Source organism: Nannobrachium achirus (genome assembly GCF_963921795.1).
Source record: "Nannobrachium achirus genome assembly, chromosome: 1".
Classification (NCBI taxonomy): Eukaryota; Metazoa; Chordata; class Actinopteri; order Myctophiformes; family Myctophidae; genus Nannobrachium; species Nannobrachium achirus.
Window position 1 is genome coordinate 12639784 of NC_137810.1, and position 23735 is coordinate 12663518.

The 23735-nt window shown below is 43.0% G+C and overlaps 1 protein-coding gene across 1 annotated transcript in view; it reads left to right on the forward strand.

Moving 5' to 3' along the window:
• The window catches only part of atp10a (ATPase phospholipid transporting 10A), a 122199-nt gene that overhangs the window by 68292 nt on the left and 30172 nt on the right, over positions 1–23735 (forward strand). The window contains exons 13-15 of the mRNA XM_080735252.1: positions 145–271; positions 2618–2802; positions 8049–8412. Of these exons, the coding sequence (XP_080591378.1) occupies positions 145–271; positions 2618–2802; positions 8049–8412 (676 nt within the window). The remainder of the gene's footprint in view (positions 1–144; positions 272–2617; positions 2803–8048; positions 8413–23735) is intronic.

Sequence of the window (23735 nt, forward strand, 5' to 3'; positions counted from 1 at the left end):
ATGAGTCCCCTACCGACACGGAGGAGAAGTCTGAAAGGTTTCTCCACTGGGGTTTTCCCAGGATTTAATATAAGTGTGTGTGTGTGTGTGTGTGTGTGCGTGTGCGTGTGCGTGCGTGTGCGTGTGTGTGTGTGCGCGTACAAGGTTCTGAGTAAGGAGGAATATGCATGCTGGCTGCAGCGCCATCTGCAGGCTGAGACGGCCATCCAGGGGAGAGAGGAGCTGCTGTTTGAATCGGCGCTGCGACTGGAGACCAACCTTCAACTGTTGGGTGAGTCTGTTTCAGGCACGTGCACACATAGAGATCAAAGGGGGCTTGAGTCCCTTCCCTTTTCTCTGTCTGTAAAGCCCCTATCAGAGTCGGTACGGCGGTGAAGAGCTATCCACCGCGGTGTAGTCTTTTTGAGTCATAAAACTACAACGTTAGGTCATTCCTCGCGGTGAAGAGCTTTCCACCGCGAGTCTCGACACATCTCTCTGTTTTTACTTTCAGACAGATAGGCTCTTCACCCCGTTCACTGATTGGTCGACCTGGACCAGTCAGTCACGATGAATAGGACTTCACCGTGACTGACTATGATGGCCTCCACTTATTTTCTGACTTGAGGTGGAAAGCTTTCCACCTAAAATTTGGGGTGGATAGCTCTTCACCTTGGACTATGATAGAGGCTTTAAAAATGCCCTCTCCAGACCATGAATGCAGTTTTTACTATGGTGAAAGAAATGCAAATGCCCTCTTTCCATGCCATACCTTGAATGCAGCATCTTATGTTGAATGAATTGCGCTCTCTGTGTAGAAATCGAGCCTAAAAAATAGCCGACCTCCAAGCTCACAATGCGTCGCAGTTTACAGTTTACAGTTTAGGCATTTAGCAGACGCTTTTAATCCAAAGCGACTTACAATAAGCAGATAACATCACAATAATAAACAAGATAATATGTCAGTACATCATCAACAATATAACAAATGCAAATGGATATCTATCTAGAAAAAACACAATATAATCAAAGTTCTGAAAAAACCTAAAAAACAAAAACAAATGCTAACTAGCTTCATGTATTCATTGATTCTTTTTCTGTAGTGCTAAGGGTTTAGGTGGAGTCTGAAAAGGTGAGTCTTCAGTCCACGGCGAAAGCTAGCGAGTGAGTCCGTTGTTCTAAGTGCGACAGGGAGTTTATTCCACAACTTGGGGGCCAGGAGGGCAAACTGTCTCGGACGAGTGGATTTTTGCCCTGGAGTTTTGAGCGAGGGTTCTGTCAGCATCCCTGTGTTGGCTGATCTAAGTGACCGGGTGGGGGTGTAGGGGTTGATCAGCTTCTGGAGGTATGGAGGAGCCATACCTTTGGCTGCTTTGAAGGTCAGCATCAGTGTTTTGTATTCAGTGCGGGCCGCAACCGGGAGAGCAACGCATTGTGAACTTGGAGGTCTGCTGTTTTCGATATTTTCACCAAAGGGCCCTTTTAGAAATGTCAGCCCCTGCCTCTCTAACATTCTCTGCACGTCCCTGGTGTGTTTGACCTCTGGTGGCAGACGACAGCATTCTCAGTCCACCAGGGGACACAATGGACACAATGACAGGCAGGGTTCAACCATTAGCAAATCAAGTCAATCAGTGCAGATGCAACCTCAAGGACTGGACATAAAACATGGAAATAAAAGCTGGTCAAAACAATACAAAATGTGAAAATGAATGAAACATTTTTTATGGGCTGCAGATACTAAACAAACATTTCAAATGTACTATTTTCAGGGGATTTACTTGGATCCGAAATGAAATCAAATGAAACAAATGGACTTCCTTTAGGTTTTACATAAATTGTTTCTGTATCCATCTATCACAATGTAATCAATATTGTCAGTCCGATATCCCACTTTTAATAAGATCAGAAAACAAGATTACGTTGTCAAAGACGGAAAACCGTTCTCATTTTGATTTCCATAGAATATGGAAATTTGACAACGTTGTCGGATGATACAAGCAACGAGCATGCGAGCGTCAGACATTGTGTGACGGTGTGGGTGTGTGATAGTGTTAATTTTGTCGACTTTTGTCGTATTTTTGAAAAATCATGAAAATTAGAATTTTGACCCGATTCTATAAGTGTCTTTTGAATCCTTCTACGATTTTTTGAAAAACCTATGTTTCTATGTCAGCAATCTGGCCAGCCATCGTCAAAGAAAAGGTCCTTTTCACTTAACTGGAGCTCAGTCTGTTCTTGAGAGACTACTATGTCAGTGGTTCTCAAACTTTTTCATGTGAAGGACCCCCAAAATGATATCTATTTGGCCACGGACCCGCATCTCAAAATATCTAGTTCCAGGGACCACCCAGAAGCAAAATTTGAGTTAAGAACGTTCGCTTTGAAAATACATATAATTCAAAGATTTGCACACATTTTCACGACTTTTTTTCAAAAATAGCAGATCTACAAGCTCGCAGCGCGGCACTCGGTGCCGCGCTGTGAGCTTGTATATCTGCTATTTTTCACTGGTTAAAGCATTCAATAATTCTAGGCCTAAATGGGTTAACATTAGTGTGTGTGTGTGTGTGTGTGTGTGTGTGTGTGTGTGTGTGTGTGTGTGCGTGTGCGTGTGCGTGTGCTTGCGTGTGTGCAGGAGCTACGGGCATCGAGGACCGGCTGCAGGACGGGGTCCCGGAGACCATCGCCTCGCTGCGGAAGGCTGGCCTGCAGATCTGGGTGCTGACGGGCGACAAGCAGGAGACGGCCGTCAACATCGCCTACGCCTGCAAGCTGCTGGACCCCGAGGAGGAGATGATCACCCTCAACGCAGACTCCCAGGTGTGAGCTTCGTTATCACACCTGTTCCCACTAGGGCTGTCCATGACTCTTTTTTTTTTCTTTTTTCGTTTTTCAGCATTCCCAGATGATGCCCTGTTAGGGTACCCCCATATGCCCATATATGGAGATCCCCAGGCATCAAACCCAGGTCCTAACTCGCCAAGGCCCTGCTTGGCTTTACCAATTAACATACGTTTTATGCCCATATATGTAGATTCCTATATTGTCAACCCATTCAGGCCGGGAACACATTTTGCTGTTTGGGAGGGGCTTACAGTATGTACAGTATGTAGCAACATATTTGTTTTTGTAGGCTAATTTCTGATTTAGCCCTAACTATAGGTTAGGCCTAAATGGGTTAAGGACATTAATAAGGATATTATGTTATCAATATTAAAGCTATACTGTGTAAGTTGCTCAACTTGTGATCGGTAGCTCTATAGCAAACCTCGGTCGCGTCCGCGTCTTTCGTCCGCTTTTCGGTTCTCACACCCCCGTGTCTGCCTCCACCTCGCCGAGATCTATCTTTTGAGGGGTCCCTGGTTCCTGTGCGTTCAGCCATTCCGGAGATACACTCCTTCACCCATGCTTCACCGTGCACCCGAGTATAGAGACACACGGGAGACTACAAATATGGCCGCCCTAGCGACCCCACTCCAAGATGCGCTGTGATTGGCCGGCAGTGTATAACCCTCGCTGTGATTAGCCGGTAGTATGATGACGTCATTTTGCCACGGAATTCTCCCCCCCTCAAGGGTCATAGAAAACATATAAAGAGAAGGCTTTTGAAAATAACGGAGTGGGGGTTCTAAAACTTTAGCGATTTAACAGTTAGGACCATTTTAAGATTTGTTTTATAAAAAAGTTACATGGTATAACTTTAAGGACATATCTGGGAATGCCCATATTTGGTAATGTCCATATATGGGCACGTTTTGACATAACATTGTTGACTATCATGCAGGGGTCTCCATATATGAGTAACTGGTCCCATATACATCACTGGCCAGATGGCCAAGAATTGGCGCAACAGGTCGCATGTCACCCTGAGGTCGCATGTCACCCTGAGGTGTCTTACTAGTTTTCCCAGGGAGTGACTGTAGCTACATTTCCATCCAAGCATCAAATTAATTGCAAGCGAATAATAATTACAGCAAAAGCAAATCATGCGAATTAGGGTGCAGTTCAGTCAGAACTGTTTTAAATTAATTAAGGCCCTTAACATCATTTCCATTCCAACATTTGGCACCTGTGAGTTTATCGAGTTTATAACTACTTAATGTTGGGTGAGTTTGTATTGCAGTTTTGGTGAGCCAATGGTCCCATTGTGTGTTGCCGTATTAATATAATAATAATAATTCTCCTGAAAACTGAAACCTAAGGTCTGTCTGGTTCTGTGTTGCCAGTTCTCCTGGCAGCCAGACGCTGTGTGGGTTGGACCGTCTTTAGTCCAAATCCTAAACTCTGACCCGAGGCTGGGCAACGTACCAAACTCTACAACATGATGAATGATAGGAAGAACTCAGAGTGAAGACATTAACCCATTTAGGCCTGAACACATTATGACGCAATATTTTATGCTTTAAATATAAAAAAATAGCAGATATACAAGCTCACAGCGCGGCACCGAGTGCCGCGCTGCGAGCTTGTAGATCTGGTATTTTTGAAAAATCGTGAAAATTTCAATTTTGACCCGATTCTATAAGTGTCTTTTGAATCCTTCTAAGATTTTTCTGAAAAACCCAATGTTTCTATGTCAGCAATCTGGCCAGCCATCGTCAAAGAAAAGGTCCTTTTCACTTCACTGGAGCTCAGTTAGTCTGTTCTCGAGAGACTACTATGTCAGTGGTTCTCATAATTTTCATGTGAAGGACCCCCAAAATGATATTTATTTGGCCACGGACCCCCATTTCAAAATATCTAGTTCCAGGGACCACCCAGAAGCAAAATTTGAGTTACAAACGTTCGCTTTGAAAATACATATATTCAAAGATTTTCACACATTTTCACGACTTTTTTTCAAAAATAGCAGATCTACAAGCTCGCAGTGCGGCACTCGGTGCCGCGCTGTGAGCTTGTATATCTGCTATTTTTCACTGGTTAAAGCATTCAATAATTCTAGGCCTAAATGGGTTAAAAATATTACTGCTTTTCAACAGTGTAAGGGAAAATAATTCAGCAAAATCATCGTTCTTATCTCTGCTAACTCTGTTACTGTACGTCCCCTTTCATCTTATTCAGAAGTGTGAGCCATATTGATTATTGACATATCCTCTAGGGCTGCTGCAACTATGGTTTATTTTCTTGGCGACTATTCGATTAGATTTTTATAACTTACTAAATTGATTTACTGTAGGCCTATATATAGTTATATATAACTAATCACATATTGTTCTTATATTCTCTGTATTTATTTCTACCAAAATCAATTATTTTATCAATATAGGTTGTCTTTAAAGAGTCATGAAACACAAAATCACTTTTTCTATAAATATATATTATATAAATGAGTCACGTGTGATAGAGAGCAATGATATGGTTCAATTTGTCCATAAGCTTGTGGATTCAGAGCTTTCTGCTGTCTCTGTAGCTATTTCTGTGTTCTTCCAGTCTCAGGGTAGAAAAGAAATATTTGGCGCCACTCTTTAAATATTAGCTCATGCTATTTTATTTCTGCGACGTGACGTAGGCATATCTAATTAATATTAACGTTTGTTTTATATAGAGTTGTATCAAGGGGGGCGTGGTTTCATTGTACTGACCAGAGAGAGTCGCCTTTGGAAACGCACATGAGTTGCAGCTGTCTTTCCTGGTTCTCTCTCTCAATTCGGACTCTTGGGTATAGTTTAGGGTATGTATTTTCAATGGTTTTAGTCGGATATATTAAATTTGAGTATTTTAGCCATGGCTTGTTGTCTCGTTGTGTCGTTCAGAGCCGAAACCACCGTGTTTACATGAGAGAAGCTGTTGCTACGGCTATAGCTCGGCTACATAGCTACATAGCCGATAGCTACATAGCCGATATACATACTTGTAGATCTGCCATTTTTCGTGAATGTGGACGTTGTGTGTGTGTGCGCGCACTGTCACGACACACACGCACGCACGCACACCCACACACATACACTACACAGAACATAGCCAACAACAGCGCAGCGTCCATTCTGCTCCGGTTCCGCGGTAAACAGTCCAGAGCTGGAGAAAGTTTGTCCGTGGATAAAAGCTCAGACAGCTTGTTTGTAAAATACTTGCACATTATAACTGGTTATTATAGAACATAAAGTTGCCGAATCTTTATACTTTTTACACCTCCAATGGCTGGTTTTAAAAATTGTTTCCGAAATGCAAACAGCAACAAGTGCCCACTGCCGACAGCTTCGCTCTGTCTCTCTCTGATAGAACACAATGATATGCCTGCATTACTCAGCCCCCTCCCCCCACAATGGCAGATAACCACGCCTACATTTTAGAAATCTTTTCATATTCTCATAAGTCTGATAAGACAAATAAAGAGGCGGGGTTTCTGACCCCTTTAATAATGGATTTAATTGATTAGCTTGATCACCTGTTACACCCATAATCGAGGGCTTGGAGCGCAAAGGTTGTAAGTGACATTTTCTAAATGTTACAGGACAGCTTTTCATTGATTGTAACAATTTGATTAAAAAATGAAAATGTATATTTTAAAATGCATTCATTGAAGCCTAATCTATATTAACACATTCATTGCCACCTTTTCACCACTGGAGGGCGCCCAATGGCCATAGAATCTCTCATAGACAAGCGGTGTATATGCACAAGCCGTGCGCAGCCATGACGCGCCTGAACACTTTCCTTTGTGTCATGAACAGGGACAGGATGAAGTTAGCTTGAAGTTAGCTATTGGCTACCAAGCATTTTAGAAGCCCTATTTTCGGCGATTTAGCCATGATTAAACCTTGCACACCTCATGGATATGCATGGAACAGAGAAAATGAGCTCTAAAGATCCTGGATTGCATTGGAGTGGATGGTAAATATCGGCGGCGCGACGCTCTCGCGGGCCGTGTAAACAGATGACGGCCCGGCTCGGAAAAAATAAAATAAAATAAATAAATAATTAAAAAGCTGAACTAGTTCGGGATCGGCACCCTGATAAGGTCCAAATAAAGCCGAACTAGTTCGGGATTGGCACAGTAAGAGTTAAGCATAGATTGCTTAAACATATTGTTTTTAACAAAATAATTACAATCAATGGAAAGTTGTCCTTTAAAATTCCGAGAATTTCACTCACGACCTTTGCGCTCCAAGCCCTACAACCCCACCCACCCGTGCACTCAGATCAGCTAACACTGTGATGCTGACAGAACCTTTGCTAAAAACACCAGGACAACGATCCACTGGCCCTAGACTCTTCACCCTCCTGGCCCCCAAACTGTGAAATAAACTCCTAGTTGCACTTAGAACTGCAGACTCACTCCCTAGCTTCCGCCATGGTCTGAAGACTCACCGATTCAGACTCCACCTTTGCCCATGGTACTTAGCGTAGCACTTGCCTACCCTCAATGACCATACATGTCATTTAGATAGCAGTTTTTCTGAATAGCTGCATGGTCTGATTTCTTAGATTTGCCTTCTATTTCTTTCCATTTGATGTATTGTTGTTGATGTACTGATGTGTTACCTTTATTGTAAGTCGCTCGTGATTAAGAGCGTCTGCTAAATGCCTAAATTGTAAATTGTAGTAATGTCACTCTGACAGTACTCTACTCCAGTGGTCCTCAACCTTTTCAGGCCGTGACCACCAAAATAATCATATTTTAACGGTTCTATTGTGAAAATAGACAATCTACAAGGCGTTGTGAGCATGTAGATCTGCTATTTTCTCAATTTCTGCCTCTAATATTTGACAATTTGGCCATTTTAAAAAGTCCTTAAATTGCCACTTTAGAAATGTGCAGATACCCTCTATAGACTTAAACTTTATGTTGGTTTGTTTACTGTTAAGTGAGAAAACAATGTTGTACAATAAGTTAATCATCTGGGGGACCCCCCAAAATAATGTGGGGACCCCCCCTGGGTTTAATGCTGTCCCGACCCACAGGTTGAGAACCACTGCTTCTAACTCTGTGCTTAGGGCTGTCACGATTATGACATTTTACATGACGATTATTTTGCGATTAACGATTTAATTGTGTTTTTGTCGTTGACAATTAATAATTGTAATAATTGTGACAGCCCTATCTGTGCTCTTTCTGAACTCTCTAGGAGGCGTGTGCGCTGCTGCTGGAGGAGAGCCTCCACTACATCCAGGCCAAGTTCATTGGTTCGCCCTGCGGTGGCTCCATGGACCAGGCGGCGGCGGCCAAGGCCTTCCCCGGGGACCTCCCCGCCTTCGCCTTCTACCCCCCCTCCTCTCCCCCCTCCTCCCCTCCGTTCCTGGTGCACCGGCTGGGCCTGGTGATCGACGGGCGGACGCTGGCCTACGCGCTGGACCGGAGCCTGGAGGACAAGTTCCTGGCGGTGGCGCGGAGCTGCCGCTCGGTGCTCTGCTGCCGCTCCACGCCGCTGCAGAAGAGCATGGTCGTCCAGCTGGTGCGCAACAAGCTGAAGGTCATGACGCTCGCCATAGGTACGTTAGCGAGTCCGATAAACGTGTATTTTCCCCGGTAATGAAGTTATTTGACTATTCTTAACACATTGAGTGCACAAGATGAAACAAAAATCCCATAGTGCCCAAAACTTCATTGATTTTACCCTATTTTGAGGCTAAGAGTAAAAGTAATCTGAGTAGATGTAATCCGAATGTCCTGTTTTCTTTTGCGATAGTATTTTCTTTCACAGAAAAATAACAATCGCGGGCATCAGTGCTTTTGTAACGGCCGGTAGAGAAGGGCTCGTTTTAAACATGAACGTGAATTAAAATTTTGATCTCATAACACTGCTGTCTATAAGGAAACCGGGCCTCCCGGTCACGTGATACCCTGTTGCATTTCGGGAATTGGAGTGTTTCTCCTCAGCCACGGGTGCCTCGTACAGTAAGCCAGGGTTTCCCAAAGTGGGTGCCGTGGCACCCTAGGGTGCCGTGATGCCAGTCTAGGGGTGCCTCAGAATACTTTGATAACATTTGGAATCACTACATAAATATCACTTCACTATGCTTAGTAAAACAGTCCTGATTTGCACTGTACTTGATGAGTTCTTTTTCCATCTACGCCCAACTCTCTTAGTCAAAAATAGCAGATCTCACAACAATGCGTTGTGAGCTTGTAGATCGGCTATTTGTGGTGAACCTTCCCTCCCAGAATAGGTGGTTAACACATACACAGCCATTTACAATATGCTTGTGCGCCTATACTGCCAGGAATATTATTAATTTCCAAGTTATGAGTACAGAAACCCAGCAGGCATAATTATGATTGCAGACTGTAGTACACGTACTATACCACTAGAGAGTGCCCAACGATTAGGTCTTCCAGGCTGGACCATGGGCTGGACCAGCCTGGACCATAATGGCCGCCTATGGGCGCCGCCATTAGGGGCCGGTTCGGGCGAACGGGAGCGATCCTGGACGCCGTGCATGTCGTGCGCACGCCGTGCACAATCGTTTTTGCTCCTGGGTGACCACTCTGTCAGCCCAGCCACTTTTTTCCGAATGAAAATCCGTTTAAATATGGTAAAGTTTGATAAAGAAACGTTAGCTTTCCATGCTAAAAAAAGGCCTATGTTATGTTATGGGCAAACAATTTCCGGGTTACGTCATTGATGATGTCATTTCCATCGCAAAATCATTCTTTAGACTGAAATGAAGCTAGAAAGGTCAGTTTTTGCTCTAAAAATGTCAAAAAAATACCAAAAAAAATCAGAAAATCATCAGCAAGGCGACGTTTGGCGATCTGGCTGCCTCAGCCCCCCCCCCCCCCCCCCCCCCAAATGGCGATTTTTGGCGATTTGGCTGTGAACTAGTTAAACGTCAAGTATAAAGTTATTTTCAGTCAGTTCTGATGGAAACGGATATTTCTTCAATATGATGTGAAGATTCAAAAAGTTAACAGTGTAATTCAGGGGTGCCGTGGATGAAAAAGTTATTTACAGGGGTGACCTGGGTCCAAAAAGTTTGAAAACTCCTGCAGTAAGCTTACTGTACAACGTGTCAAACGCGTCGTGGGCACCGGGAGATATCATAGTGTTCGGCGTGATGGCGTGTCGTGGGCATCCAATGTGTTTTTAACAGCCGGCAGTGTCTCTGTTGTTGTGTCCAATGCTCCACTCCACATGCTGAACTCCCCAAATACCAAACATTTCACCTGGCTGGTGTTGAATTTCTGGCATCATATTTGTCTTACAGATTAATATGGTGTTTAGAATTGTATTGATCATTTAACCACTCTCCAACTAGTGAAAATAGTACATCGAGTTTGTAGTCTATTTTTGCCATGCAACACCATAGCATGGTGATTAATACTGGTTTAAAGTATTAAAGGAGCTATAGTCAACTTTTTCATTGTAGGGCCGACACTTTGTTTACATCCTAGTCTATAGACTAGAATGTAAACAAAGTGTCGGTCTGACAATGGCCAAAACTATTATTTTATCATTATTTTACGCTTTTTGTGGTCATTTTTGAATAGAAACACATATATGAAGCTTATTTTTTAATAAAATATTTTTGAAACATTATTTTTATTTTAGCATCCGTTTCTCAAGAAAAAAGTTGACTATAGCTCCTTTAACACAAACTCTGCCATCAAAATACCCCTTTGTACCCCTTCTCTGCCATGCCCGTAGAACCCGTAAATGTAATAAAAATTAATTAAAAATCATTTTTTTATCGAAGCGCAACTAAAATAGGTCGGAACTAATGCTCCGTGATCGGTTTCTACACAGACACATTATTGAGCGGACAAATTTAACATTGGAGTCCCTGAACCGGAAGCGGAAGTCCGTCCTCTATTTTGGCCCAGCTTACTGTCTGAGCTCCGCGGCTTACAGATGGAGAAGTTATTGATCAATTGAAAAAGTTTCAACGGATTTGAGAAGCTGATGGAATACGCGAACACACGAGCAGTGTCCGATCACGCACGATGGGAACTGGACGAGCGCCCACGTTAACAGGTAGGACTTGGAGAAGCCGGCAGTGAAAGACATAGAGAAATTAACGGGCTTTATGGCCGTAAACTACGAATGAGTTAATTGATCAGTCTGTTTATTAATTAGTGCAATATTACTGCTAGTACATACATAGTAATAATATTAAACATACTGTGAATTGTAAGGAAAGAGTGAATATTTGGAAGGCATCAGCTGTTTGCCATTGGTGAAGTGGTGACAGTAGTGCTGGACGGTGCTCAGCTTCATAAAGGATCACCTGAGGTTACATTGCTAGGATTTCTGGAGGCCGACGCAGTTTGAACTATTAAGCGATTCCAGGAAAGCGGATGATGGGACCGAACAGGTGGTTTGCATCAGGAAAGCTCCAAACATTTAACCTTAGACTCCTCCTGCCATAAATCACTGTGCCTCGCAAAAGAATGTTGCTATTGCTCTGAAACATTTAATGGCCGTGCAATTTTAGGTGGTGAATGCTTAGAAATGTGCTTCTTGTAGACCAGGGGTTTGATAATATTTGGGATTTATTTGGACACTTGAAAAAATATTTTGTATCATTTTAAACTTGAAGTACAAAGTTATTTTCAGTCAGTTCTAACCAAAACGGCTGTTATCTCAACGTTTTCCTCGCAAAATAATCACTGTCGGGCAGAAACCTTGTATCTCCAAGTTTCAAATGTGTACGTCTTTTGGTAAAGCAAGGCCCTGCTTCATCATACAAGACTGTCGCACAAAACTAGCGAAAACAGCCGAGTTAATGTACATTGTTACTTTACACCAGTGGTTCTCAACCTGTGGGTCGGGACCCCCAGGGGGGTCGCCAAAGTATTTTGGGGGTCTCCAGATGATTAGCTTAATGTGAAACACTGCTATCTCACTCAACAGTAAACTAACCAACATAAAAAGTATATAGCATATTTCTAAAGTGACAATTTAACACTTAAGTTGCAGTGATTTATTCTCTTCAATGTCCCAAGATGCCATGGTCTCCATAGACTTCCATGTAATTTATAGTGCACGGATCGTGCTCGCCCATGCCTAGATGTGTGCACACTGTTCACAGCTTTCAAACAAAAAAATCCGCTTGGAAATCCGTTCAGGCATTCATGATTTATCAGCCATTATGTTTTCTTCAGATTGGTATGGGGGTTAAACATGCAATTTCGCGATCGCGATCATGCCTAATACATTTCTGGAGGTTCAAAAAACATTTTTGAAAGAAAAAAAATTGAAAAAAAAAAAAATGAAAAAACGTCCCAAACTCGGGAAACTCTGGGTTGGCACAGGGGTGGTACCTTTTCAAACTCGGGAAACTCGGGGTTGGCACCAGATGTGTTAAGGACTTAATACCTCTGAGATGACAAATTAAACATTGGCCAAATTGTCAAATATTAGAGGCAGAAATTGTGAATATAGCCGATCTACATGGTCACGACGCCTGCTAGATCTGCTATTTTCACAATTGAACTGTGTCATACAAAAGTTAATATCTCAACTCTTAGTTCCAGTTAAAAAAATATTATTTTTGGGGTCACGGCCTGAAAAGGTTGAGAACCACTGCTTTACACCACTGCTTACGTCTCCAACCACAATGAAAGCAGTGGATGGAAGGATTTTTAATCAGTCCACTGTTTTATGAGTAGATATGGGCTAAATTGGTTCCCCCTGTGTCCTTCACCCAGTGGTCCTCGGGGACCTCTGCTGCTACTGGCTTTCTAACAAGAAGTTAATTGCCTTGATGTGGTGTCATCTGGGAGGCCCCCAGTTCACATCTTTGGTGTTACAGTTGCAATTACCTCTGTCTGTTGGGAAAGGACATTAGGGATCACTGGTTTAAATAATACAGATAGAACCACAGAATCACTTTGCAGAATGTATTGGCCCACATACTGTACTTTAAGGTCCATAAATATGAGTAGCGGGCTTCAGTGGCATCACAAGGGGGGAAAAGTGGGACTGAGTTAAGCCCTTTGCACACAGGCGCGTTTATCCGCACGGATAAAACGGACAATTTCATTTTTTTAAGAAAACAATGATTCTCTACGACCTCATGCACACCGGATCCGAATTAGCCGTGCGACGAGTGGCTGCGGCCGTGCGTTTTTTCTCGATCGAACCCAGTTCGATTCGTGCGTCGTGTCGCATGCGGTAAAAAACTCATCACTCCTTTTATGACTCCTTTTGGGATCCGCAGCGCCGATTCCGCACAGCATTGCACACCAAATCCAATGCGTTTTATTCATGCAGCAAACGAAAAAAACGCAACTGTCCTGTGTGCAAAGGGCTTTACTGTACTAGGGCCCAAGGTGGAGGGGCCTTAATTATTTTATACTTTAGCTATTGAAAAATGCTAAACGTGCTTGTAGATCTGTTATTTTTAAAAAGTCATGAAAATGTGTGCAAATCTTTGAATATATGTATTTTTAAGCGAACATTTGTAGCTTGTATATCTGCAATTTTTCAATAGTTAAAGCACAAAATAATGTGTAACAAATAACAATACGTTCCCAGTCTAAATGGGTTAAACCCCCTCCCCCTATAAAGAACATTCATGGGGGGGCCCCCAGTGAATCCTTGTACCCGGGCCCCAGAATTTGGTGTGACACCCCTGGCGGGCTCTAAGTGAAGGAATGTGTTGTTTGTTCTATATGCCGGGGGCTACTTAACACTTTGACGGTCATAGGCAAATCATATTGAATTTTACCTGATTTTCGGTGGCGCAGTGCGCGCGGCAGCTCCGGTTTATGGCTGTTCAAAGTATTTTCTTTCATGCGGAGAAGAAAAATACAGCTATGTAAGCTATGTCCCATAGAAAACAGGCCATTTTGACCAACAAGCGATATGGGAAAAGAAGCGGATACATGTTTCTGCAGCTAGGATGCAATGGGAACCTGAAGTCTGCGGAATAATATTCCGCGAGGAATCATGGGAAATTGATTTTTTTCTTTTTCTTTTTCGCTCACTCACGGTGCCGCAGCGCGGGGGCTATCGGTTACCATGGTAACCAGTTAACACGTCCCTGGACGTGATAACGGGGCCGTGGACGTGTTAAGAGGCCCACATGTCGTCTTATCTACAAATGCCAATCGGGTCATGCAATTCTCCTTTTGCACAAAGTAGTGCAATGCAAGATGGAGGGCGCCAGATCCCTTTGAGTCACACCCTACCATCCTTCCTGTTCATCCACAGAGCATTGATTCTAGTTGTTTTCTCCATTAGATTTCTTTTCACCTTTTTCAACTTTTATTACTTGGGATGGTAAAAAGATGAGGCAGACAAATAAAATGTATTTTGACAAGTAATAAAAGTTGAAAGTGAAAAGAAAGCACTTCAATCTAATGGAGAAAACAACTAGAACCAATGCTCTGTGGATGAACAGGAAGTAGTGGTAGGGTGTGACTCAAAGGGATCTGGCGCCCTCTATCTTACATTGCACTACTTTGTGCACAAGGAGAATTCCTTTATACCCATGCTGACATCGTTGTTTTCTAATGCAGACCTGCAAGACACCAGAAGGCGACATATTGAAGTAAACAGGGACGTGCTGGCCATTGGGAAAAGCGAGACAACTCCCGAATGGCCGGTTCATTCCCGGCCAGTCCAGGCCGGCCATTAGGAAAAAAATTAAAATAAAATGTGGGCCTTCGTTCCATTTTTGGGGGCTGGGCGGCCAACAAAGTAAATCGTCACTGTCGGGCAGAAACCTTATATCTCCAAGTTTCAAATTTGTACATTTTTTCGCAAAGCAAAGCCCTGCTTCATCATACAAGGCCATCGCACAAAAGTAGTGAAAACAGCAGATCTACAAGCACACTTGTGTGCTTGTAAATCGGCTGTTTTCACTAGTTTAAATCATTTTTTAAATGATAAATACAAAACAAACGGTTTTGGACATACAAGGTTTCCACCCGACAACGACAAAATATTGTGTAATAGGCCCACTGGTCACTTGTCATGATCTGAAATGGCAAATCTTTGAGTAGCAGCAGCACTATAGAGAGAGATACTGTATCTCTCTATAGCGCTCAATGAGGGCCTCTCCAACTCTTTTTCCCGGGCTGAATAAGGGGCCCAGCACGTCCCTGGAAGTAACCATGTCGATGTTGTTATTCAAGTGAAAATACATTAGCTAAATGAGATGAGCTCGCAGCGTTAGGAGAAGACGTGAGCATATTGTCAAAAGACACGAGGAAGCCAAGCCACCTTGTGAATGTCACAGGTTGACACGCGCGGCGTGTCATCGTCAACCTCTTGTTTTCCTGCAGGGCATCATTTAAATGTGTCTGGGCAGATGTCAGCTACATGGGACTGGAAGTGGCGCAGCAGCTGGTTACATATTATCTCTAGAACTCTTTTGTCACTTGACACCACTGGCGTCACAAGGGGTATAGTCGGGGACCCAGTCCTCAAAATGGGAGGGGACCTGTGATTTTCTGCCGTACTTTTTATTTCTGTTTTATCTATTAGTTTGATCATTAAGGTCCACAGAATGAGAGGCCTGCTCTGCCGGAAACATCGTGAAAAAAAGTTATGGCCATTTGTATATTCACTGTCCCATTGACTCCACTAGAAATATTTAAAAAATAAAAAACATCTGCTTAATTAGCATGTGAGGGGTCAAATTAGGGGTTCTTCATGATTCTGAATCCATTGCAAGCATTTGTTTTGCATAAAAAACATTGCTTGGGTTACTTTTCGGCAGCCCAAAACTGTGAAAAGTGGAAAAAAAAGTGATGACTCATCACTTTTGACTGTTTTGGGGGGTTGATATCTTGCCCAAGGAATGTTTTTCATGCAAAACAAATGCTTGCAATGGATTCAGAATCACGAAGAATCCCTAATTTGACCCCTCACATGCTAATTAAAGCAGACTTTTTTTCTTTTTTTAATATTTCTAGTGGAGTCAATGGGACAGTGAATATACAAATGGCCATAACATTTTTTCGCGATGTTTCCGGCAGAGCAGGCCTCTCATTCTGTGGACCTTAATGACCAACCTAATGGATAAAACTGAAATAAAAAGTACGGCAGAAAATCACAGGTACCCCTCTTTTCTTTGAGCTTGTGGCCATGTGGGTCCTCGACTAGTAGGAAAGTGGGACTGAGTTACTGGGGCCCAAGGTGGAGGGGCCCTAATGACTTTTGAAAAGTTGCTATTGAAAAATAGCAGATATACAAGCTCACAGCGCGGCACCGAGTGCCGCGCTGCGAGCTTGTAGATCTGCTATTTTTGAAAAGTTGTGAAAATGTGTGAAAATCTTTGAATATAATAGTATTTTTTTAAGCGAACATTTCTAACTCAAATTTTGCTTCTGGGGGGGTCCCTGGAACTAAATATTTTGAGATCGGGGTCCGTGGGCAAATACATATCATCTTGGGCAGTGGTGCTTTGGGATTTTCTTTTCCGGGCGGACGGTCATTTATTGACGCACGCGTTTACACGGTCGTGCACCGTTCGGTGCGTCCGTGTGGGAATTTTTCCGACCACACGGCGTTCGGTCGCGTCCGGCCTCCAAAGCGCTACTGATCTTGGGGGTCCTTGACATAGGTTTCTTGCACACATTTTCACAATTTTTCAAAAATAGAAGATATACAAGCTCGCAGCGCGGCACTCGGTGCCGCGCTGTGAGCTTGTATATCTGCTATTTTTCAATAGTTAACATTCATGGGAGGCCCGCAGTGAATCCTTGTACCCAGGGCCCAGAATTTGGTGTGACGCCCCTGCTTGACTTACACCCAACATGTTCCCGCGCACACGTTTTCACCACTTCCTACCTGCTGTCCCTATTTAATGTAATTATAGGCGGAACTTTTCGAATTTAGCTAAAACGGCAAAGAAGTCGCATTTTGACACGTCGTGAGCTTGGACGTCAGAACTTTTGTCGCCGAACAAAGTATATAGAGGTTTAACCCATTTAGACCTGGGATTATTTTATACTTTAGCTATTGAAAAATAGCAGATATACAAGCTCAAAGTACGGCACCGAGTGGCGCACGGCGTGCTTGTAGATCTGCTATTTTTGAAAAATCATGACAATTTGTGAAAATCTTTGAATACAGTATTTTCTGGACTATAAGGCGCACCTGACTATAAGGCGCACTGTCAATGAATGGTCTATTTTCAAACTGTTTTCATATATAAGGCGCACCTGACTATAAGGCGCACATAATAGACGCTACCGTTGCGTTATGCATCCAACAGATGGAGCTGTGCTAAAGGGAATGTCAATGTCAATGAATGATCCATATATAAGGCGCACTGGACTATAAGGCGCACTGTAGTTTTTTGAGAAAATTAAAGGCTTTTAACTCATTGAGTGCCAATCCCGAACTAGTTCGGCTTTATTATCGTATCGCAGAGTGCCGATCCCGAACAAGTTCGGCTTAAAAAAAAAAAAAAAAAAAAAAAAAAAATTGAAAAATTTTTTTTTGAATTTTTCTTTTTCTTTTTGGGACCCCATCAAATCTGGTGAACATGATTTCAATCGCGATTTTGCATGTTCCACCCCCATACAACCCCATCTAACATACAGGGCAGCCATGTTTGTTTACATAACATGTAAAACATAATGGCGATTATCTCAAGAATGCCTGAACGGATTTCCAATCGGATTTTTTTGTTTGAAAGCTGTGAACAAACTGCACAAATCCACTCCAATGCAATCCAGGATTGCATTGGATTTTTTAGAGCTCATTCTTCTCTGTTTTTTCCCATGCATAAGGTGTGCAAGGTTTAATCATGGCTAAGTTGACGAAAATAAGGCTTCTAAAATGCTTGGTAGCCAATAGCTAACTTCAAGCTAACTTCATCCTCTTCCTGTACATGCACAAAGGAAAGTGTTCAGGCAAGTCATGCAGGGCTTCTGCATATACCAGCATATCTCTATGGGATTTTCTATGGCCACTGGGCACCCTCTAGTGGTGACTAGGGTGGCACTAAATGAGTTAAGTGCGCCTTATAGTCCGGAAAATACGGTATATATATTTTTTGAAGCGAACATTTGTAACTCAAATATTTGCTTCTGGGGGCGGTCCCTGATACATAATATTTTTGAGATGGGGGTCGACATGAAAAAGTTTGAGAACCATCGGATCAAAAATATTCAAAAATAGCAGATCTACAAGCTCGCAGCGCGGCACTCGGTGCCGCGCTGTGAGCTTGTATATCTGCTATTTTTCAATAGCTAAAAGCATAAAGTGGTCAGGAGATATGAACGTTTGTAGTTTCTTGAGAAAAAACAAGTATGAACTATTAGTGTACACTGCAAGTAGAGGGAAGAGCCCTCTGGATGCAGCCCTGGGACCCGCTGTTCACCACACAGAGCAAGGTGGCTCTCGACAGGCTGACGGTCTCCGCCAGGAAAAGCATTCAAGCCAACTGACGATTGGTGGCGAATCATGGAAACAGCACCGTTTCTGGAAGCTCGTGTGGCTCCATATGGTGTTAAAAGGCAAAGTTGGTGAAAAGGAGCCTGTTATGTTCGTTGCCAAGCTTCTCTTGTCAGATTTCGAGGAGAAAGTGGATCATCTCTCACTTGCAAATCTAACACAGGGATTCCCAAACTTTTTTGTCTCAGGGCACCCCATAAATATTCTTTTTAATCCGAGGCACCCCTACATTATAATTTTCACTCCCAGCACCTTATATTTATAGCATATCGTCGTTGTCGGGTGGAAACCTTGTATGTCCAAACCGTTCGTTTTGTATTTATCATCTATAAAATATACTAAACTAGTGAAAACAGTAGATCTACAAGCACACAACGCCTTGCATCGCGAGGCGTTGTGTGCTTGTAGATCTGCTGTTTTCACTAGTTTTGTGCGACAGTCTCGTATGATGAAGCAGGGCTTTGCTTTACCAAAAGACGTACACATTTGAAACTTGGAGATACGAGGTTTTTGCCCGACAGTGACAATATTTTAGTGATTATGTTTTGCGAGGAAAACGTTGAGATAATAGCCATTTTGGTTAGAACTGACTGAAAATAACTTTGTACTGCCGTCACGGCACCCCAGGGTGCCCCGTCACCCACTTTGAAAACCCTTCCCCCTTGGGATAATAAAGGTATCTATCTATTTATCTAACACACAGCCACAGCCTGTCATTCATTTAAATATATATATTATATATATATATATTATTCATTCATTTAAAAAAAATACTGTCCCATACTGTACTGACTTTGTACCAGGCTGTCCATACAGTACTTTCTTTGTAGGCCTTATAGCTGTAAATATCCGAGTCTATTTGTCGGTCGGTCTGTCTGTCTGTGTGTGTGTGTGTGTGTGTGTGTACTGGGCATACATGTTTAAACCAGAGACCCAAGTCATGTATAGTATACATGGGTCCTAAATGGACCCTTTAGGTTAATGTCTATACTATCAAGAGCTCAAGTAACAGAGGATTTTACTGTGCACATGTGAATAACATGGTGAATAATGGCGCTTCTCATTACGCCTGCCGTGTGTGTGTGTGTGTGGGGGTGGGGGGGGGGGGGGGGTTCTGGGGGGTGGGAGAGTGTGTGTTGAGAGCAAACAAGAGCCACCAGGGAGCGAGAGAGAGAAGCTACACAGTAAAATCTTGAGCGTTCATTTAACTCTGAAAAAGCCCCTTTTCGACTGCAGCTTTAGCACCACACTACACCGCACCACACCACACCACATAAAAAAAAATCTACATTTTCCATTACACAAAAGTACCCCTATCTATAAGAAACAAATTGATTAGCTGTGATTATAATACAATATAGGTTTGTATTACAACTACCCTAATTATAATACACTATAATGGATTATAACTGTGATGATAATACAATATAAAGTATTAATGTATTACTATGATAACTATAATAAACTATAATAGATTATAATGGTGGTTTTATAACACAATAGAATCTATTATCATGTATTAAAACTATATCCTGGTGGTCTAAAATGAAAAGTGTGTTTGGCCCTGTTTGGCCTAGCTCAGACCTACTCTGTAGTGGATACTTTTTAGTACCACGTTTAGTACCACTTTCACACCACTCTACCCAGGTCCTTGTAGTGGAAAACCTGGCACAAGTGGGTGGTGTGGAGTGGTGTGGTGCTGGGCCATGTCAGTGGAAAAAGGTCTATAGTGTGCAAACGGAACCAAATAGGGCTGTATCAATTATTACATAATCGTCTAATCGCAATTATTTGACATAATCACAATCATTTTGTCATAATCGTTTACATGTTGAAATGTTATCATATTTTCAAACATTTAAAAAAAATCAAACCTCGGTTCGAAGTGGAGCGGTGAATTTGAGCAGCTGTACCCTATGTGAGTGAGTGAGTGAGTGAGTAAACTGTGCCTGTGAGTGAGTGGTGAGTGTGCCTGGCCTGCACAAAACAGCGCCCCTCCTTTAACTAGTGTGTTGTGTGTGGCCACTCAAGGTATTGCCAGGCTACGGACATGGCCAGCCAGCCAGCCACCCAGCCAGCCAGCCAGCCACCCAGCCACCCACATACCCACGGACATACCTGTCTATTGGGAGCGCTTTCACCGCTCCAAAAATAGTGGAAATAGCAGATCTACAAGCTCACAATGCGTCGCATCGCGAGCTTGTAGATCGGCTATTTCCACTATCAAGTATAAAGTTGTCAAATTATGTCAGTAATTTCTTTGTATATTTAGGTTATGTGTCATATCTGCCATGTGCAAGTTCAAAGCCTACAAGCCAAACAGGAATGTAATTGTCAACGACAGAAACACAATTAAATCGCAATTATTTGAGTGACAATTAATCGTAAATGTAAAATGTTCATAATCGTGACAGAGCTAGAACCAAATGGACCCGAACACAGGTCCATTTGGTTCCATTAGTACTCTTATCAGAGCCAATGTGAACACAGAATGTTACTGTGTGGGCGTGCTGCTAGCTCTCCCGTGTGTCTCCTCTAAGCCACTCCAAGTTAATGCTAACACAGCAATGACAGGAAAAGCGCTTGGCAGACAAAAAAAGAAACCCCAACAACACAGGACTGTCCCCCAGTGCAACGCTAACACACAGGGGCGTCACAAGGGGGGTGGGGGAAGTGGGACTGAGTTACCAGGGCCCAAGGTGGAGGAGCCCTAGTAACTTCAGCTATTGAAAAATAGCAGATATACAAGCTCACAGCGCGGCACCGAGTGCCGCGCTGCGAGCTCGTAGATCTGCTATTTTTGAAAAGTCGTGAAAATGTGTGAAAATCTTTGAATATATGTATTTTTCAAAGCGAACATTTGTAAATCAAATTTTGCTTCTGGGGGGGTCCCTGGAACTAAATATTTTGAGATGGGGGGGGGGGGGGGGGTCCGTGGCCAAATACATATCATATTGGGGGTCCTTGACTTGAAAAAGTTTGAGCACCACTGACATGGAAACGTAGGTTTCTTGCACACATTTTCAAGATTTTTCAAAAATAGCAGATATACAAGCTCGCAGCGCGGCACTCGGTGCCGCGCTGTGAGCTTGTAGATCTGCTATTTTTCAATAGTTAACATTCATAGGGGGCCCGCAGTGAATCCATGTACCCAGGGCCCAGAATTCCGTGACACCCCTGCTAACAAACACACAGCAAACACACAGGAAAGACAGCCATAAGTCACTTGATGACACCTCTATTATGCCGCCGTGTCATTAAGCCAAAGTGAACAGCAGCGAAGGGTGTTCTGAATTATGAATTGCTGCTCTGTGTCTCTGATGGTGGCGGGGGAGCAGCGCACACATAAGCACAATATGCCGGCCAGGAGATGAGTGCGTATGTATGCACTCTACACCAGTGTTTATCAACCACTGTGCCTGGGGACCTTTGGTGAGCCCCTGAGAAGGGCCAAGTGTGCCCCTTGAAACTGCTTGAAAGCCAGTATTGTATTTATCATTTTAAAAATGATTTAAACTAGTGAAAACAGCCAATCTACAAGCACACAACGCCTCGCTGTGCGAGGCGTTGTATGCTTGTAGATCTGCTGTTTTCACTACTGTTGTGCGGCAGCCTTGTGTGATGAAGCAGGGCTTTACTTTGCGAAGAAACGTACAAACGAGACTTGGAGATACAAGGTTTCTTCCCGACAGTGACGATATTTACACCCCCGTATCATGTTGGTGTGCCAATGGATTCTTGGGACGCATGCCCCCACCCACTGAAATCAAATGACTAAAATTGCTAAAACAATAGAAAGCAGTAAATGAAAACATTTTAACACTCATCTTTTCTTTTCTCTAATTACAATCTAAAATATGAACCCTTGTTCAAGGAAGTTGTCCTTTAAAGGGGTCTCCGCCTTCAGCAATATCAATGTTTTTATGTATACAGTACGTAATAACTGCAGCTGCTAATATTCTGTAAGAGACGGTGATTGTAGCTATGTATTTAGATGGCCAAATCATTAATCTATATGTAAAATTAAGAAAAAAAGATGGTTAAATTAACAGCAAGTGTGGACTTTTTGACTTGACAAAAAAAGCCAACTCTGTCTGCAACTGCTTTTAATGCGAGTCTCTGCAGAGTAGAGTCCTCGGTGTTCGTTTTACTCAGAGCGTGTACAAATATGTTTGGCATTAAACTAACACTGAGGATTTCACTGTGTGCTAGCGCCAGCATCACCCTCCCTCCGCCAGTATTCCGAGGAGGCCGTGCCAGACTTACTGTAGCGTAATGTAGTGGAGCTCAGATAAAGGCTCCCTTCTTACTGTAGTGTAATGTAGTGGAGCTCAGCTAAAGGCTCCCTTCTTACTGTAGTGTAATGTAGTGGAGCTCAGCTAAAAGGCTCCCATCTTACTGTAGTGTAATGTAGTGGAGCTCAGCTAAAAGGCTCCCATCTTACTGTAGTGTAATGTAGTGGAGCTCAGCTAAAGGCTCCTATCTTACTGTAGTGTAATGTAGTGGAGCTCAGCTAAAGGCTCCCATCTTACTGTAGTGTAATGTAGTGGAGCTCAGCTAAAGGCTCCCATCTTACTGTAGTGTAATGTAGTGGAGCTCAGCTAAAGGCTCCTATCTCTTACTGTAGTGTAATGTAGTGGAGCTCAGCTAAAGGCTCCCATCTCTTACTGTAGTGTAATGTAGTGGAGCTCAGCTAAAGGCTCCCATCTTACTGTAGTGTAATGTAGTGGAGCTCAGCTAAAGGCTCCCATCTATTACTGTAGTGTAATGTAGTGGAGCTCAGCTAAAGGCTCCCATCTCTTACTGTAGTGTAATGTAGTGGAGCTCAGCTAAAGGCTCCCATCTCTTACTGTAGTGTAATGTAGTGGAGCTCAGCTAAAGGCTCACATCTCTTACTGTAGTGTAATGTAGTGGAGCTCAGCTAAAAGGCTCCCATCTTACTGTAGTGTAATGTAGTGGAGCTCAGCTAAAGGCTCCCATCTTACTGTAGTGTAATGTAGTGGAGCTCAGCTAAAGGCTCCCATCTTACTGTAGTGTAATGTAGTGGAGCTCAGCTAAAGGCTCCCATCTTTCTGTAGTGTAATGTAGTGGAGCTCAGCTAAAGGCTCCCATCTTACTGTAGTGTAATGTAGTGGAGCTCAGCTAAAAGGCTCCCATCTTACTGTAGCGTAATGTAGTGGAGCTCAGCTAAAGGCTCCCATCTTTCTGTAGTGTAATGTAGTGGAGCTCAGCTAAAGGCTCCCATCTTTCTGTAGTGTAATGTAGTGGAGCTCAGCTAAAAGGCTCCCATCTTACTGTAGTGTAATGTAGTGGAGCTCAGCTAAAGGCTCCCATCTTTCTGTAGTGTAATGTAGTGGAGCTCAGCTAAAGGCTCCCATCTTACTGTAGTGTAATGTAGTGGAGCTCAGCTAAAGGCTCCCATCTTTCTGTAGTGTAATGTAGTGGAGCTCAGCTAAA